Source organism: Pseudorasbora parva, chromosome 18, assembly GCF_024679245.1.
Source record: "Pseudorasbora parva isolate DD20220531a chromosome 18, ASM2467924v1, whole genome shotgun sequence".
NCBI classification, from domain to species: Eukaryota; Metazoa; Chordata; class Actinopteri; order Cypriniformes; family Gobionidae; genus Pseudorasbora; species Pseudorasbora parva.
The window spans coordinates 42,516,082-42,535,464 of NC_090189.1; the positions used below are offsets into that span (position 1 = coordinate 42,516,082).

Below are 19,383 nucleotides of genomic sequence, written 5' to 3' on the forward strand. Positions count from 1 at the left end.
CGAGTGCAGTGCATTTGCAGAGACTCCGCCCACACTCTCTTCTGATTGGCTGTGATTTTTGATTGATTTGGTTGTGAGTGTGAAATCCATATGAATGAAGCAGTTTAATCCAAGTCTTCAGAAGAAACACAACCGCTTTATGTGATTAACAGTGAATGAATGAATCAATGACTCATTTATAAATACTCCACGATCATCACAATACACACTCACATGATCTAGCAATGAAAGAATGACACACACTGCATCATCTCATCTGACACACTCTCTCCGGTCATGAGCACACACAAGACAAAAGAAATACATCATTTACTGTATAAGGAAGAATGTCACAGAATTTGCCCAATTTTGGAATACCAGCTAGGTCTGTAGTTTCCTACAGTTTTAAATCTGGAGTCAAAATCCAAGGCATGTTCAAATATTAAACATGTACATGTTTAAATACACTACATTAAATGACCCTCTTAATGACTCATGTAAGTATTTATTCTAAATATATTTAAGGAACTATTGAGCTCAAAAGTCCCAAAAATGTAATTCTGGCTTAAAATCTGAACACAAAAATGTAATGAAAGTATTTCAAATCTGCTTGGGCATAATTGTACTGATGTTTTCAATGATGTCTATAAATATAGTGATGATACTAAGCTAAGCTTATTTACATTTTTATGAGAGAAAGACTTCTCTAATGTCATTCCTGGATAACAGGCATCAATGACCATTTTGGACCATAATGCATTTTGGTATGTCATGTGACATCATATCAAAAGAAGGAGGAGCCTGAGCAAAGGCCAGTGAGGGTCTCTTAATGTTGAGCTTTTCAGTCACTGGTGCACTTTAGCAATATCAGATGTCCTTCTGATAACACTAATGAAACATTTATTAACATGTATAACAATCTATACAATAATCGGTATACAAATCCCAATCTGTGCGAGACTAGTCCATTTGGAAAATACTAGCCTTTTACAATTTGTTTTGCACATTTAATATTTTAATTTATATTTACAAAGGTTTTAAAAACACAGTCATGTTAAAGCAGCACTTGGTAACTTTTGCTCTCGGAGTCCCCCTACAGTTGGGAAAAAATAATGCCCTCTACTACTGTCGTAAACTCATCCTACATCAGGGGATGCCCATCGCGCGTGCATTTGTTGACATGATACCCTGATAGCCCTGAACTAGTGATGCGCGGGTCGTCTCATAATCCGCGGACCCCGTATGTCTATTTAATGGTCGCGGGATATAATAGTTTAAAAAGTGTATGAGGATATGGTAATCCTGTCCTTCTGTCTAACAACGCCAATAATTTAACCCATATGTGTGTGTGTGTTTGATTACACACTTGTGTTTTGTTGAGTTAACTTTACTGGAAAACATTTTCCAGCTCCAGTGCTCGACATTAAGCCTGTTCACAGTAAATCTGTCATTCAGTTGTCCGGAAATTGTGTGTGTGTGTGTTGTAAGTATAATGTATTCAGAAGCAATATTCTCACCAGTGTCCAGTGCTTTGGCATATTTAAATCTGCATATTTGTGATATTTTTACCTTTTATAAAGGGCATTTTCCCCTAATCTTATTAAATATAGGCTATGCTGCAGGTTTCATTTTAGATTCTTACATTTGATCTATACATTAAATTAGAATAAAGACACTATAGGGCAAATTAATAATTAAAATTAAATAATTTACACAGAAAAATTACAACTGCATTAACTGTTATGAGATTGTATTAAATATTTTTGGAATATACAAATAAGAAAAGTATGTTCAAACATGAAATTAAACAGCCAGTAGGTGGCAACAGATGAGTCTTAATGAGTGAGTCATTGAGTCGATTCATCCAAATGATTCATTCAAACACTGAATCATTCAGTAACACACACTGTTGCTGTGAGATGCGTTACGGTTCTGCTGTTTGGATCTATTTTCGCTGCTGAAACAGAACAAAAACAGTCAATATTGCTTCTAAAATGTAAGTGTTTAAATGTTAATTAATTGTTTATGGAGCTGTCATATGAAATCAGTGTCATTTCAGTCATGATGGTATTCAGGAAAACACACTATTGGTCATGTGATGTTTAACTGTATCATGTGTTATAAATATAAAAACTGCACATGTTGAGCTTACACCGCAGTATGTGAGGCACTCATTAGTTGTGATTTCTCCTCATGAGGCAGCTCAACCTTGTTTCCGTCAGGTCATTATACTACATTGTATATTATTATCGATCACCACTAACACTAAATTAATGCAAAATCATTCTTGCTTTTTTATGATTTCCTAGATATCGTTTGTTTTTGATGTTTTAATCAACTTGTAAAATTCTCTTTCCCTTTTCCCTTCAAAAAAATCCACTTGTTTTAATTTAATTGTTGAGTTATCAGCCAAAACTGAGCCCATGTCTCTATGAAATCCCACATTGATCATATAAATTGTGATTAAACTGTAGTTTTCCACGCACTGATTGTTTGTTAAACTCTAATTATGGATATCAGTATATTTGTATATGCCAACAATGGTGGAAATGTGATTAATTACTAAATGAAAATGACATTTGCATGGGCGAATAACTTAGCAACACTAATAAGTGCAGAAAATCCTAAAATAATGTTGTTGGTCTTTTGTGTTTTTTTCAAATGTTGAATCCTTATCTGTGTGCTATAGCTGATACTCCATCTGTGAGGAGAGAGCAGTGTGGGGCAGACCAGATGAGGTCAAGAGGTCACGCTCCAATACTGCAGCATGAACTGCGCCTAGAAAAGAGTTGTCCTAAAATAACTTCCATAAGTCTAAAACGCAATACAAGCCGATCCCACCTGACTACACTTCACCTGCAGCCTTAACCTTCACCTAGAGTCGTGCATATGCCCTCAGTGCTTGACCCCAGCTGGGCTTCGTGCTGATCCCAGAACATCAGACCACATTTATAAACCAGTGTTCATTATCAGCTGACAGGCCTGATGTCTCACACACTCAACCTGGTTTATTTTACCTGCCAACCCAACGTCACGCCCTGCTTTACATCATTTCAGCTTTAATTTGTGAAAATGTTTTAGTTTCACATTAAAGGGGTACTTCAGCGCTGGGAAGATGAATCTGTATTTAAACTGGGTCATTAATGTAGTAGAAATGTGAAATTATTTTTTAATTTGGTGCCTTCTAGACTGAGAAAAGACAGAAAATGTATTTTTGTCTCATGGGGATGAAAGACTACAATTCCCAGAATGCTTCGCTGCCCTGTGAGGCCATTCCCAAAGCCACCGCTACTGGATTACAGTGACTGAGTTCCTACAATTAAATACTGAACGTGTGTGTTCAATATAACCATCGAGTTGCCGCGTGAGTCTCACAGCAGACTCAGATTACATTTAACGTCATAAATGAGCTGATGAGCTCTTGTGATGAGAGCTGAGGTAATCGCGACCACATCCGCGGCATACATTCACAACGCGAGTTCAGTTCATGCCTTTGAAAGCTTAACTTTCATAGGAATTAATTTGAGAAGTTAAAACACTTACATTGCTTAGCATCCGTTTAAATGAATGCCTGTAGCTGAGCTGTGCTGTGAGTGTGATCTCCATTCCCCATGCACGAGTTGAAAACATGCGGAAATGGCTCCCTCTGCTGGCTGTAGTCTTTAGCCTCTGGGCAATCATTCCTCTCGTGACGCAAATATCGTCAATTTGCGTCACGAGAGGAATTTTTCCAGATATAAAATGCATAAATCTCTCGTCTCAGGGGGATATAAGAGGGGGGAGCACGATCATTTGAATATACTCCAGGGTTTCTACTGATACAAAGCCATATGCTAATCGCTGAAGGAACCCTTTAAAGTGAAGTGCGGTGCACAAAATGGCTTTAAACTGTAAAAACGGCTTATTATTTTAAAATCAAAATGTAAACTAAATTAATATTTTTTTGTTTTAAGCGATTCCCTTAACAATCGCTATTTTTATGTATTCTATTTTCATTTTTGTCTTTGATAACTGGACACACTGCATGAGGGATTTATATATTTCATTATATATAGGGTTTCTTTCTGCAGGTTTTATGAAGGTAAATTTAAATTTGTAAGACCAATTAAAGAAAACGTAAGGAATAAACTAAAGGGAACATGTCCATATGTTCTCTAATGTAAAAAAAAAAGAAAGTACACAACTGTTTTCAACACAGATAATAATCATAAATGTTTCTTTAGCAGTAAATCCTCCTATGAGAGTGATTAGTGAAGGATCATGTGACGCTGAAGACTGGAGTAATGATGATAAATTCAGCCTTTGATCACAGGAATAAAATCACACTTTACTATATAAATTTAAACAGTTATTTTACATTTTAATAATGGTCAGATTTTCTTACCAAGTCTCTTCCACTCACCAAGGCTGCATTTATGCTATTAGTGTTTTTGTATTTCTAATACTTCAGCCTTGGTGAGCAGAAGAAACTTATTTAAAAACATTAAAAAGTCTTACCGTTCTAAAACTTTTGATCGGTATTGTATTACACAGACACACACACACACACACACACACACACACACACGTTTGTTTCATTATATTAGTGAGGACATTACATAGACTTCCAATGATTTTATATCAGGTTAATGATATTTTCTATCCCCTAACCCAAACCCTAAACCTCCCCATCTCAGAAACATCTGCAAAACAATAGCCTTTTTAACTAGCGAGGAGGACCAGTCAAACTAGTCAGATGTTTTCATATTTTACAATATAAGTGAGGACATTTGTGCCTTCACAAGTATTGCCAAACAAGGAACACACACACACACACACACACACACACACACACACACACACACACACACACACACCTCACTAGAAATAAAAAGTGCAAACCACGTAGACTATGGATTTTAAATAATTTGAATTATTTTATAGTTTTTTTTCGAAGTATTGTCACTTCTAGTGCCATAAACTTAAACAATGCATTGAAAACAAGCCGCTTGGTCATCACAGCAGAAGCATCAGAAACATAACGAGGAGCTTCAGATACTGTGCTGTCCTCATTAACACCCCAAACCCTCTCACAGAAGCGTTTAATCTAGCGCGGAACATGCGGAGATGATGGGATCGGAGCCTCCACACATGCATGCACATCTGAGTGCTCAAACGATCAAATTAAGCTTACGATGCTTTTAGGACAGCGCGATTGATGACACGATCACGTGCCAGTCGCGCAAACACATCATCGCCAACGGTACATTCACGAAAGCGGTGACATATGACCTTTATCATGCGAGAGGATACAATAACAAACGCTTTGGGGATTACATAATACGCTTAGAGAGAAGTGAGGTACGCCAACGATGGGGGAAACCTCGCACAACACCACTGTAAACACACACACACACACACACACACACACACACACACACACACACACACACACACACACACACACACACACACACACACACACACACACACACACACAGTATTTCTGCCCACCGGAAGCTGCTCGACACGTACCTGAACACCGCATCGTCTCTGGTGCTCTTCGCCTGCGGTGAAAGCGCGTTTCTCTTGTTGAAGAGTTTGTGGAACAGCGTAGGGGCCATAATGGACCCAAAGTTGGAAGAAAAGGTCCTTTTGTTGCTCAATTTCTGAGGCACACTCGATTCCAGCAGACGGACTCCATTTGTGGGACAGTCATATGACTGCCGTTAGTCACACGAGCTGCTTGGCAACGCCAACCGCGCTCTGATTGGTCGATTATCTGCAGCGCTGCCCTCCGCGATCCTGATTGGCTGATATTTCTGTTTACGGACCACGTGGTCAGAATGGCTGTGTTGATGTTTTGGGGTTAAAAACCGATGCATTTTCATTTTGTACAACTTTTCTTTATCATTTAGACATTATTTGGGGTTTTGATGTCAAAACAATAATCTAATTGATGCAAGTTTTTGTATGCACCTTCTTTTGTTTATTGGACATTTTCACATCCATAAATGTAAATTTATGAAAAGTAAACCCCACTTTAACTTCTTCAAAGAAGAATTGAAGAGGTATTTAAATACAATTTCAGCTTCTGTTTAAGAGAAAGCAATGAAAACATCAAGAATTTGAGCCATGTTTAATATTCTTACTCTTTTCTTTATTTTTGCCCTCTTTTTTCTTTTCTTTTTCTTCTCTTCTCTCTGTTTCCTTTTCTTTTAGGTGTATTGTTCAATTGATTTTTCCTTTACATTTCTCTATAAAAGTATTGAACTATACTTTTTGATTTGAAAGATTCAATTCAATCATACGATCATTTCGCCATATGAGAAAAACAAATCACAAAGCATAATTATGACACAACCAGTCGAAACCATGTCATATTTATGAGAGGAGAATGAAATTAGCACGTAAAAAGTCATAATAATGACTATTTTTGACTTTCCCCCTGATATTTTCCATTTTTAAACCTCATTTTAGTCTATTAGAATTTAAAAACATAACATAAAATTGAACAGTTTTAACAAGACAGACTTTTAAACCTCAATTGTTATGTAGCATGGCAACATGTTATCTCATAATGACGTCATAATTATAGTATATCATAATTATTCTACTTTTGGTCATAATTATCGCATAAGGTCAATGAGATCAAAAGTAAAAATTATAATGTAAAGTCATAATCATGACATAAAAGGCATAATTATGACTAATTTAAACTTTTTCCCTCAATTCCGACTTTTAAAAAAATCATAATTATTACGTAGTACGTCAATTTAAGCTTTTTATCATATCATATAATGACAAAATATATAAATTATAGTATATCAACATTTCAGCTTTTCTGTCATAATTATTACAAATGGTCAAAATGATGATTTGGTATTTTTAATATCATAATTATAACACACTAAGTCATATTTATGAGATGAAAAGTAAAATATGACATTAAACTCATAATTATGACTAATTGAAACTCAATTTTGACTTTTTAAAAATCATAATTATTACGTAGTGTCATAATTTCATCTTTTTTTCACAATAATGACATAACATGTCAATTATATATCATAATTTTGACTTTTCTGTCTATAATTTCATTTTTGAGATGAAAAGTTGAAATGATTACGTAAAAGTCCTGACTTTTTAAACCTTTTTTAATCATGTAGTATTATTTAATTATTTAAATATTTGTAATCTCATATTTATGAATTACCACAGCATGATATTTCATATATAACATGTAATGCTTAAGCACAAAAAATATTTTGTAAATCAAGATCAGTTGCACAATGATCTTTATTAGTCACAAACAGGACTGCAAGTGTAAATAATTTGATTTACAAGCTTCACTTCCCATTAAATCCTATGTAAAATCTCATTTATTCCTCTTTATTTATTCCTCTTTGGCTGGCAATGCAAAGCATTGTTGGCTTCTGCAGTCTTCACGACTGCATTAAAATCCTCAGTTCAGTTCATAGTGCATAACTGGGCTTCCCTGCACAGAGGCATGTTCTATAAGTGCATGATTTGTGTATTAATTATGTGTGTGTTTCAGCAGATAAATTAGTTTTCATCTCTCTTGAGTTCTTCAGCAGGACAGCAAACACTGTGTTATATTCAGACAATAGTGTGTGTGTGTGTGTGTGTGTGTGTGCGTGTGTCTGTGTATCTGACAGTGCTCGCCCTCTGCTGGTCACTCCTGTGTCTCTCAGTACGGGATCTCTAAAGAACACACACACACACACACACACACACACACACACACACACACACACACACACACACACACACACACACACACACACACACACACACACACACACACACACACACACACACACACACACACACACACACACACACACACACACACTAATAAATGTCCATGTCAGAAGAGTCTATATGGGGAATAAGGAAACAGTCACTGGTCTGGCAGGAAACGTGAACGAACGAGTTTGTTTCAGTCTGAGGAAAAAGGCCTTTTAATTTATAGGCATTTGACTGATAATTCTCAAAAAGAAATGTAGAAAAATGTCAGCAATAAAGTCAGTCTGGTCTGCAATAAAAGAGCTGTAATGTCTTTTCAGTGGACTTCATCAGTGGCTGACGTCAGATGTAGTTCTGGTGTTTCTCTTTCCTTCAGCTGTAATTCTTCTGCTATTTGCATTTGCTGATTTTAAATGGTTGACTTTTAAATAATTAATTTGATTAATTCTAACTCAATTCGTATTTGTTGAATTTAATTAATACTATTGCTTGTAATCTGTTGCCACAATTTTATTGAGTACAAACCCGAATCCAAAAAAGTTGGGACGGTGTTCAAATTGTGAATAAAAACCGTGTAGAAGAAAAACTAGTGGAAGTTTCAAATTTCAATATTTTATTCAAAATACAACATAGATGACATATCAAATGTTTAAACTTAGAAAATATATCATTTTAAGGGGAAAATAAGTTGATTTAAATTTCATGGCATCAACACACCTCTGAAAAGACAGCAGTTATGGCTACTGCCCCTTTAAGAGCTAATGCAATGATAGTCGTCGACTTTCTCCACCGTATAAAGTTTAGTTAAGGCATATTCAGACTATGTCAGCTTGAAAACTCATCAAGATGGACATGTTGACATACTTTTTGAGTGAGTTTGTCCGTTCAAGCCCAAGACTTGAAGGATAACTCGATATTTGCGCGCGCGAGTTCTCATTCGCGTCTTCTGGCTCTACACCAGAATGATGATTGTGACGATGATAACGGCGAAAAAAAATGGATCATATTCAGACATACGGCAGCACTCACATGCATTGAACAAAGTTTACTAAGAGAGACCATTTTGCCCATGTTTTTCTTTTATTATTATCGCTGTTGTAATATATCACTGAGACGCCAGCACGTGTATCCATCGACAGAAACATACATAAAGCATTATTTTCAAGTCACAACCCATATTAAAGATGCGTCATCAGAACCGCGGTCCAAGGCGTGCCGGCACCTTTTGCACGGCACCCCTGCTCACGTCAGACGGCACCCTGGTTGTAAATTGATGTGAATAAAATATAAGTTTATGCGATTTGTAAATTATTGCATTCTTTTTTTATTCACAATTTGTACAGTTTCCCAACTTTTTTTGGAATGGGGTTTTGGATATAGTATATAATTTTTTCACAATGCAAGGCAAATTAGAATACATTTTAGGCAACTAACATAACATACATATCACAAATAACAGACGTAAACATTTGTTAAAAAATCTTAATAGTCAGAAAATCCTCCTAGACCACATGACTAGTTACTTTCTCTGTTGTATTGCGTAGGTGGACGTGTTAAACAGCAGTCAATCTCAGTTATGCAATTTCCATGGCAGATCCGATGACACATGGTCATCACAGCATTTCTGTCAGACGCTTCCAAGATCGGAGGAATGGAGGAAGAGAAATCACTTTCTAACAGAAGTCTTTCTGCTGACACAAAAACATTTTGGTTCACATACAGCATATCAGCTGTGCCATCACATGACAAAATCCTGACCTTTTGACCTCCCTAAGATACTGGCAGATTCATGGCATATGAAGCGGCTGACTCTGCCTCGTTATCCGGACTTCAGCTGTCCTGTTGTTGTTATTACACTTCTCCAGTACATTAAAACTCTCAAATGAAAAACACCACAATTAATAAACTGGTCCGTAGTCTAATAGGCTTTTGTTCAAATGAAGATGCAAATACATGTTAGGGGTGCAATGCAACAGGCCAAGAAGTTGACCAACACATTTTGAAAGAAATATCTGCAGGTGTCATCTGCTCCTTCCTATGGAAGCCATTTCCGCCTCTAAATAAAAAAATAAAACGAGTAATTGTGACTTTTTATCTCAGAACTCTGACTTTATATCACGCAATTGCGAGTTTATATCTCAGAATTCTGACTTTATAATTTGCAAAGTGAGATAAAAAGTCCCAATTACTCTTTTAATTTTTTTATTTAGTGGTGGAAACGTGCTTTCATACCTGTCAGCCTATTGATGGAAGTGACTTTGGAGCAGAGGATGATACAAACCTGTACAAAGTCAAACCACATGTCATAGTGTCTGATGTTAATAAGCCCTTTCAGACAAAACAGGGAGTAAATGGTTGTCCAGTTTGTTCAGTAATCTAAAACCTAAAGCCTGATTCGTAAGGGAATTTGTAAGCTTATTTAGAAGATCTATTAGAAGAATATTGGAATGATCGTGCTTTTCCTCCTGCTGCGTTTGTGCCGTGACTCTCGCTTGACTCACTCACATTATATTGAACACACACCTTCAGTTTTTAATTGTAGTGTCTGTTCTCTTACTGAACTGATTTTACGAAGATGAACGCGGTGGGAAAGTGCTCCAGTGATCCAGTAGCGGTGGCTTTGGGAGTAAAAAAAAAGTTTTGGGAGCTTTTCTGCTCGTAGGACAGCGAAGCAATGCATTCTGGGAATTGTAGTCTTTCACCCCCATGAGCCAAAAATAAATTTTCTAGCTTTTTTCAGTCTAGAAGGCACCAAATTCAAAAATAATTTCTAATTTCTGCTACATTAATGACCCAGATTAAATACAGCTTATTGCTAAATCACTGAAGGAATACTTTAACAATGTTTATACTGAAAAGCATATTTTCTGAAAGTTTCATTTACCTCTGCATGGTCCACGTGGGAAACACTTAAAATAACGCGTAAATGCACATAACTAAAGTAAATCAAGCAAACTAGTATGCATAGGCCACAAAGTGCTGGAGAAATAACACATTAGCGGACAGGAGGGAATAATATGGTATTTTTTCCTGACAACTTCTTGTTGCACAAACTGTATATTCTATCCCCCTACACTGCCCCTGCCCCTAAACCTTAGGATTTGTGATGGGTAGGTTTAGGGGCAGGGGCTGTGTGTGTGTGTGTGTGTGTGTGTGTGTGTGTGTGTGTGTGTGTGTGTGTGTGTGTGTGTGTGTGTGTGTGTGTGTGTGTGTGTGTGTGTGTGTGTGTGTGTGATGGGTAGGTTTAGGGGCAGAAGCAGTGTGTGTATGTGTGTGTGATGGGTAGGTTTAGGGGCAGAAGCAGTGTGTGTATGTGTGTGTGATGGGTAGGTTTAGGGGCAGGGGCAGTGTAGGGGGATAGAATATACAGTTTGTACAGTGTAAAATCCATTAGGCCTATATAGAAAGTCCCACAATTCACAAAAACCTAGCGTGTGTGTGTGTGTGTGTAGACCTACACTTTCCTAGTCCTGCTGTCATCATGATATCTCCTCCGTGATCCACACTACAAACACACAACCACATTAATGTAGATATGCATCATGCACACATGTCAGTATTGGTGTTTGACCTACTTGAGTGTCTGCAGTGATCAATTTGGATCCTCCAGTTTGTCTGAGAGCAGCTTGACTCCTGATTTCCCTGGGTGATTGTAGCTTAGATCCAGCTCTCTCAGGTGTGAAGGGTTTGAACTCAAGCTTGAGCTGAAACCGCAGCCTTCCTCTGTCAGCATACAGCCAGACAGCCTACAGATGGATCAAACAGCCTCATCATTACTGGCCTCAGAAATCAAATGTATACATTTATACCAGTGTACCTATCTGTATACACACCGATCAGGCATAATTATAACATTTATGATCTCTTCATCACGGCACCTGTTAGTGGGTGGGCTATATTAGGCAGCAAGTGAACATTTTGTCCTCAAAGTTGATGTGTAAGAAGCAGGAAAAATGGGTTTGACAAGGGACAAATTGTGACGGCTATACGACAGGGTCAGAGCATCTCCAGAACTGCAGCTCTTGTGGGCTGTTCCCGGTCTGCAGTGGTCAGTATCTATCAAAAGTGCTCCAAGGAAGGACCAGTGGAGAACCGGCCACAGGGTCATGGGCTCATTGATGCACGTGGGGAGCGAAGGCTGGCCCGTGTGGTCCGATCAAACAGACTACTGGAGCTACTTAAGCTACTGGAGCTCAAACTGCTCCAGAAGTTAATGCTGGTTCTGATAGAAAGCCGTCAGAATACACAGAGCAGCTCAGTTTGAGGCGTATGGGGCGGCATAGCCGCTGACCAGTCAGGGTGCCCATGCTGACCCCTGACCCCCCCCGAAAGCACCAACAGTGCAGTGTCCGTTCTCTGAGCATATAAGCCCTGGCCGTGTGGGGCGCGCCGTTTCTCCAGATTCCTGTCATTATTAGAGAGAATAATATGTTCCGCCCCATCCCTCCGAGGCATTGAATCATGGGCGTAGGTTTAGGGGGGGACGCTAGGTACTAGTCCCAATCAACATTTTAAGACGGCAAAATTGTCCCCACCAATATTTTAGCAAACTCCTTTGTGCTGCTATATATGGTCCCGTATTTACAAGCAAAACGACGCGTCCCGCCGTATCAAACCGGGACGCGATGCACAAGATTGGGTTTTAGCGGCTTTGCTGCTGCCATAGCGACGGAGTCTCGAGAACATGTGCTGTAAATTTGCGCGTTTTTTTAAAAACATGTCGAGCTCGCGTCCACCGTTTAAATGCAAGAGGATTTCTAGATATAGGGCTGAATAGAAAAAAAGTTATCAGTGGGTCTGTCCCCTCATTTTTCAAACGTTGCCAGTGTACTACGTTTCAAATTATTATTAAACAGCAAGTATAAACTATTTATGTACAACAGTGCCTCCAGCTTGGGTAGACATTGGACAAGACTCCATCCCAGATAACCATTAAAAATGTTTCTATACTCTTCAGATTCTAAGTCATTGAAGAAGAACACAAAAATAACACCTTTAAATCTAAACTGGATGTTCTAAATCAGAGATGCCCAAACTAGGGCCCGCGGGCCAAAGTTGGCCCGTGGTAACCTTTGATTTGGCCCACCGAGGTCCGAGAGAGAGAGCCTACATTTTGAAATGATAAACGCTCAAACATTATAATAAGCATGCATGTTTATTTTCCGTCAGTGAAACAACTCACTGCAGCCTGTAAAACAATTAAACAATTATCAGTAAATAATGGTAACCCAAAGAGTATAAGAAATTTAATTATTAGTTAAAAAAAGATTTGTAGATAGATTTCTAGCCTTTTCCCCCTTAAAGATGCGTCCTATGCCGGTCTGCGCTTTGAGATGAATGTGGGACATGAGCTGGATAGACACCTTTTCTAATATCTTTGTCTTCATGATGTTGCAAAGCAACACTTGTTGTAAAAGGGCTGAAGAGTGAATTTTATCTTCCACAGGGCCAAGACATTTAGGCTATGTTTGATTATGCACCGCTAGAAAAAGCGAAAGTAAAACCGCTGGGTGCACGTGAACTGCGCTATTCAAATAAACTTGACGCGCCTCAAGTCTAATAACAAGCACAAACATAAAATTTAATAAAATAAAATTTGTCAAAAGGTATTCGTCCTACAGTCTTTACCATAGATGTGAATGGGTATAATATACTTAATTATACGCAAACGAAAGGAAGAAGCATTAATATTTTCCTGTGAAAATGAGTGCGACGCGAGTGAAGATTTGAGAAAAGAAACCAGATGTCCATCAAATCGGGTGACCAGAACGCAAAACAGAATTAAAAAGCTGGCAGATCTTAAATTGGGCTCAGCCCACCTCTCTCATCCAGGGCTGCAATGTTACATCTGCGAATTTATTTCCTTTTTAAACAAAGTTTTGTGCTTTTACTCCTGTGGTAATATTCACGTAAAACAGCATTCACATACCAAACACTGGGTTAATGACGAAGATAGAGCTTTAAGTAGAAAATAGTTTTTATGTAAAGAGATAAATTAAAATAAAAAGTGCACAACTCTTCTTAAGTGGAAGGAAGCTACCTTTTTTCCCCATCACGTGGAACCTAGTGCGGGTGAGTCCTTATTTGGGTTAATAAAATAATGAAATTATAGTTTTTAAGTAGAAAATAGTATTTATGTAAAGAGATATAATTTACTATACTCTGTATTTTATCTTTTTATAAAAATAAAAATAACCCTATTTGCAAACAGTCTGTTCCTTGTTTAAAAGAGTAAAATATCCGTCAACATTATGAATCTGGATCATTGTGTATTTGACATTGAACCGTATTTTACATTGAACACTTGGGGATTGTTGCCCATTTAATTGGTCATTAAAATGCAACACTTTACAAATAAAACTGCATTAGTTAATCAGATTACATTTGTTTTATATTTATTGTAAACATTATGAAATGAATAAACCCATAGCAACTTTAATGTAGGCCTAATACAGTTTGATTTATGATTTTTTTTAAAATTACTTTCGGCCCACGTCTCTCAATCAAGTTTGATTTTTGGCCCTTCATAGGAAAAAGTTTGGGCACCCCTGTTCTAAATGCTTGAATGAAAAATGTACATAATATCATTGCCTACAGGAATTTTCAAAAATACAAAACTTGCAGAAGGGGGTAATAATAATAAATAAATAAATTTGGTCAATTCAAGCCTGAAGAGTTATTGCATTGTGCTGGAAGAGTATGGGTGCTCCATCCATGCAAATGTGGATAAAGGAGATAACGATTTATATCGTACTGGAAAGGCTAACTTATATTGCTAAGGGCAAGCGGCAAGACTTGGATTAGCTATGGAAGCCAAACATAAATAGCATGTAAAATGGAAATGTAGATCTTACTGAAAAATACATTGTAAACATGCAACACATTTTTTTATTTTTTTATTTCATTATTTATCATTATTACATTTTTAATGCATTTATTCCTTTAAGAAGTGTAAATTGAATGTGTATGTGAAAGGGTGTAAGCTTGTGTACTTGTTCCGTGATTATAAAACAAGAAAAGGACAATAAATATATTGGGGGAAAAAATGCAAATCAACAGAACTTTAACTAAGGATCAAGTATAATAATAAGAATACTGAATGATCTTGGAGAGTTTAACAGTGCTGACTGGTGTAACAAACACGAAAAACTGTTGAATGGAGAATGACTGAGGGAAGAGTTTTCACCAACTTTAATTTAATAATGTAAATATTCATGTGCCTCAAATTAAGCTATTGAATTTCTTCAGGAGACTTGAAATATAGGGCACAAAAATGTTTATGGTACTTTATATTTTTTTATCTTTTGCGTAGCTTAACAGTAACAAACATGGGTATACCCAATCCAGCAAAAATTACAGTGTCTAACCCAATACGATACTGAATATATATACCGAATAAGTAAACATTCACAGTGCATTTGTATGCTTCTATTTTAAACTCACTCTCACCACTTAGATTCTCCCTTAAAAAATGAAAGCCCATTTTGCCAATGGTGAAGCACCCCTTTAAGGCAAAGTCTTAAGTAAAGTAGCCTAGAAAGCACTTGGATTGTGAAAAGTGCTATACAAATAAAACTGACTTGACAGTGGTTTATTTTCTTATTTTAACCAAATGAATGAAACTGAACGTGAAAATCAAACCTCAGTGTCTCCAGCTGACTGTTTGGAGTACTTTTCAGTACTTCAGAGAGTAGCTTCACTCCTGAATCCTGCAGGTCATTGTTACTCAGGTCCAGCTCTCTCAGGACACACTTTAAGGATTGTAGAACTAAAGATACAATTTCACAACACTGACCAGTGAGATTGCAGATGGACATACTATAATAATGAAAAGTGATTACACTGATAAAAATACATAGACACATCTGGACTGAGCACAGAGGACACATAGGACAGCACACCAAATATGCATAAACTTTACTTCATTACATGTAAGTGTGAATTTGTCAAGTCAGGTCAAGTCACCATTTATATAGCGCTTTTTACAACACAGATTGCTTCAAAGTTCCTTTACAGTGATAAAAGGAAATTCAATTTTGCCTTTGAAGAAAAGCTTTTGATTGATTCATTTCGGTTGTAAATTGATTAGTTATTTAATTTGGTGCCATTTAAACAACACCAACTTCAACTAAAATAAAAACCCCAATGTGCTCCAGACCCCATCCGCACGGCAACAACTCCTAATAGCTGGAGAACGCAAACCATGAAATAGGTTTGAAATAGTTTTAAAATTATATCATCATCCCTGCGCAAACCCCCAAAAAGCAAATCCGTGAAAATGGTGATGGCATGTGCACAAACCTTACATACTCAGCATATAGGCAAGCGTGTTTAAATACATGTATGGTTTTATCTGTATAAAGGGGAAGGGAAGGAGGCTACGGTAACGGAGTTCGTAGATGCGAAGGAAGGAGGCGGGAGCAGGTCCACCATCTGATCTAGATACGGCCCGAATCTGGCTGACTACAATAAACCTCGGGATAAACAGAGAGAATAACATTATCGTAGATGCCATTCTTTTTATGATGTGACGAGTACATCAGGTGTTATGGGAAGTGTTCCCGGTTACGGCTGACCTAGTTAATGCAGCCTAACAATAATTTAACTAATTTCACGAGTTCACACTTACATATAATTATATAGAGTAATATAAATGCGTATTTGGCGTGCTGTCCGGGGGGAGGGATTCGAGCTCGAACTTGGCCCGAACCCAGAGTACCCCCCCCTTTTTGTGTAAGTGGTTAGAACTAAAAGAGCAAAATGTGGAGAAGGGGTGGAGGAGGGATGCTGATAAACTGTCAACAGAATGGAGGTAAGACTGCTGTGTATATATATGCACCTCTCGTTGATTAGCTGAGTGCTATCCACCTGTGTCAATTATCTGAAAGCCCTCCTCCCGAATCTTTGTTAATTAACATCGTTTGTATAATATAAATTGATAATGTTTTATGTGCATGTCATAGTAAAGAGATGTGTTTTTAGTCTAGATTTAAACTGACAGCGTTTGTCTGTTTCCCGAATAATGCTAGGAAGACTTCCAGTGTTTAGGTAGTAAATAGAAAAAGGATCGACCGCCTGCAGTTGATTTAGATATTCTAGGTATTATCAACTGGCCAGAGTTTTGAGACCGCAATAGACGTGATGGAGTATAATCTGTTAAGAGCTTGCTTAAGTACTGGGGAGCTAAACCATTTAGTGCTTTGTAAGTAATAAGCAAGATTATAAAATTGATGCTATGTTTAATAGGGAGCCAATGCAGTGTTGACAGAACTGGGCTAATATGGTCATACTTCCTGGTTCTAGTAAGAACTCGAGCTGCTGCATTTTGGACCAGCTGGAGTTTGTTTATTAAGTGAGTAAGGCAACCACCCAGTAGAGCATTACAATAATCTAGTCTTGAGGTCATGAACGCATGCACTAATTGTTCAGCATTTTTCAATGAAGGCATGTCCCATAATTTAGATATATTTTTAAGATGGTAGAATGCGGTTTTACAGATGCTAGATCCTTTCAAATGAGAGATTGGTATCAAAGAGCACACCCAGGTTCCTCCCTGACAACGAGGGCTTGACAGAGCAGCCATCAAGTGTTAGAAAGTATTCTAGGTTACTACGTGCAGAAGTTTTTTGTCCAATAATTAGAAAGTCATTTTTTTCAGAATTAAGTTGTAGGAAATTACTATTCATCCAATTTTTTATATCAGCTATGCATTCCGTTAATCTTGTGAATTGGTATGTTTCGTCAGGGCGTGAGGAAATATAGAGCTGAGTATCATTAGCATAACAGTGAAAATTAACGCCATGCTTCATAATAATATCTCCCAGTGGTAGCATATACAGAGTGAAAAGCAACGGTCCTAACACTGAGCCTTGCGGTACCCCATACTGAACTTGTGATCGGTGTGACATCTCTTCATTTATTGCTACAAACTGATAACGGTCAGATAAGTACGATTTAAACCAGGGCAGTGCAATTCCACTAATGCCAACATAATTTTCAAATCTATTCAAAAAAATGTTGTGGTCGAAATTATCGAATGCAGAGAGTTACAGCCTCGATCAGATTATAAGAGTAATTCATTTGTAACTCTAATTAGAGCAGTCTCAGTACTATGATACGGTCTAAATCCTGACTGGAAATCCTCACAAATACCATTTCTTTCTAAAAGAGAACATAATTGTGAAGACACTGCTTTTCTAGTATTTTTCACAGAAACGGTAGATTTGATATTGGCCTGTAATTGACTAATTGTGTAGAACAAGTTGTGTTTTTTTCAATAAGTGGTTTAATTATAGCCAACCTAAAAGGTTTCAGTACATATCCTAATGTCAAGGATGAATTATTAATATTAAGAAGAGGATCTATGACCTATGAAGCATCTCTTTTAATAGCCTAGTCGGTATAGGGTCAAGCATAGGGTTTGACATGTATATGTAGTTGATTTTGATGATTTAACAAGTTTAGCCAATTCTTCTTCTCCTATTGCAGGGAATGAGTGTAATTTTTCCTCAGTGACATTACAATGCTCTGTCTGATGTGATACTGTAGTAGACGGCTGCATGGTTATAATTGTATTCCTAATATTATCAATCTTACTAGTAAAGAAGTTCATAAAGTCATTAATGCTGTGCTGTTTGCAAACATCAGAAGTTGAAGCTTTATTTTTGGTTAATTTAGCCACTGTATCAAATAAATGCCTATAGTTGTGTTTGTTTTCTTCTAAGAGAGTTGAAAAAATAAGCAGATCTAGCAGTTTTTACAGCCTTTCAGTATGCAATCAGGCTCCCTTTCCACGAATTGCGAAAAACCTCCGGTTTTGTTTTCTTCCAGCTGTGATCCATTTTTCTGGCTGCTTATTTAAGGGCCCGAGTGTGCTCGTTGTGCCAAGGAGTTAGACTATTTTCTTTAATCATCTTTAAGCTCCAGGGAGCAACTGTGTCTAAAGTGCTAGGAAAATTGAGTCAATAGTTTCTGTTGCAACATTGAGTTTCTCTTGGCTATCTGTAATGCTGAGGAGATGCAACTGATGAGGAAGATTATTTACAAAGCAATCTTTAGTCGCAGCAGGGATAGTCCTGCCATATTTGAAGCGAGGGGACAGCTTTGCAGCCTTAGTTAAATTAAGTGTACATGATTGTAACAAAGTCCATAAATATGGGAAGGAAGGAGGCAGGAACCGGCGAATGTTCAACAACTTTTATTAAGTAAATAAACAAAACGAAACGGACGACTGCCCACACACACATAATTAAACATAAACAAAACAATAACATAAAGTCCAGGCCTGGTCCTCTCTTTGCTCCTCCTTTTATGTTCCCGGTGTGAGACAAGACCGGTGTGGTGCGCAGCTGGCACTTATTACCACTCGCCACCGGCCCGCTCTCACAGTCCCTCGCCTCGCTGGTTGCCACAATGAAACTAGGTAAGGATCTGAGATGTCATCACTCTGCTGGAGAATTTTAACGGTATCAATATTTATTCCATGTGAAGGTATTAGATCTAAAGTCCTGGGTCCTGATACGTGTTACCTAACTCCAATAGAGTTAGAATGTCTCTAAACGCCAATCCCAATGTGTCTTCATTGTCTTTATGAATATTAAAATCACCAACAATTAGTACTTTATCTTCTCCCAGTACCAATTCTGATAGAAAATC

General features: G+C 37.5%; 1 protein-coding gene across 2 annotated transcripts in view; it reads right to left on the reverse strand.

Moving 5' to 3' along the window:
• The window catches only part of fnip1 (folliculin interacting protein 1), a 48,299-nt gene extending 42,610 nt beyond the window's left edge, over positions 1–5,689 (reverse strand). Inside the window, exon 1 of one of the 2 annotated variants that reach the window (XM_067423479.1) lies at positions 5,494–5,689. In XM_067423479.1, coding sequence (XP_067279580.1) covers positions 5,494–5,582 — 89 coding nt within the window. In that variant the 5' untranslated portion in view covers positions 5,583–5,689. The remainder of the gene's footprint in view (positions 1–5,493) is intronic. The other variant, XM_067423481.1, reaches the window with a different exon arrangement.
• Between the last annotated feature and the right edge of the window lie 13,694 nt (positions 5,690–19,383).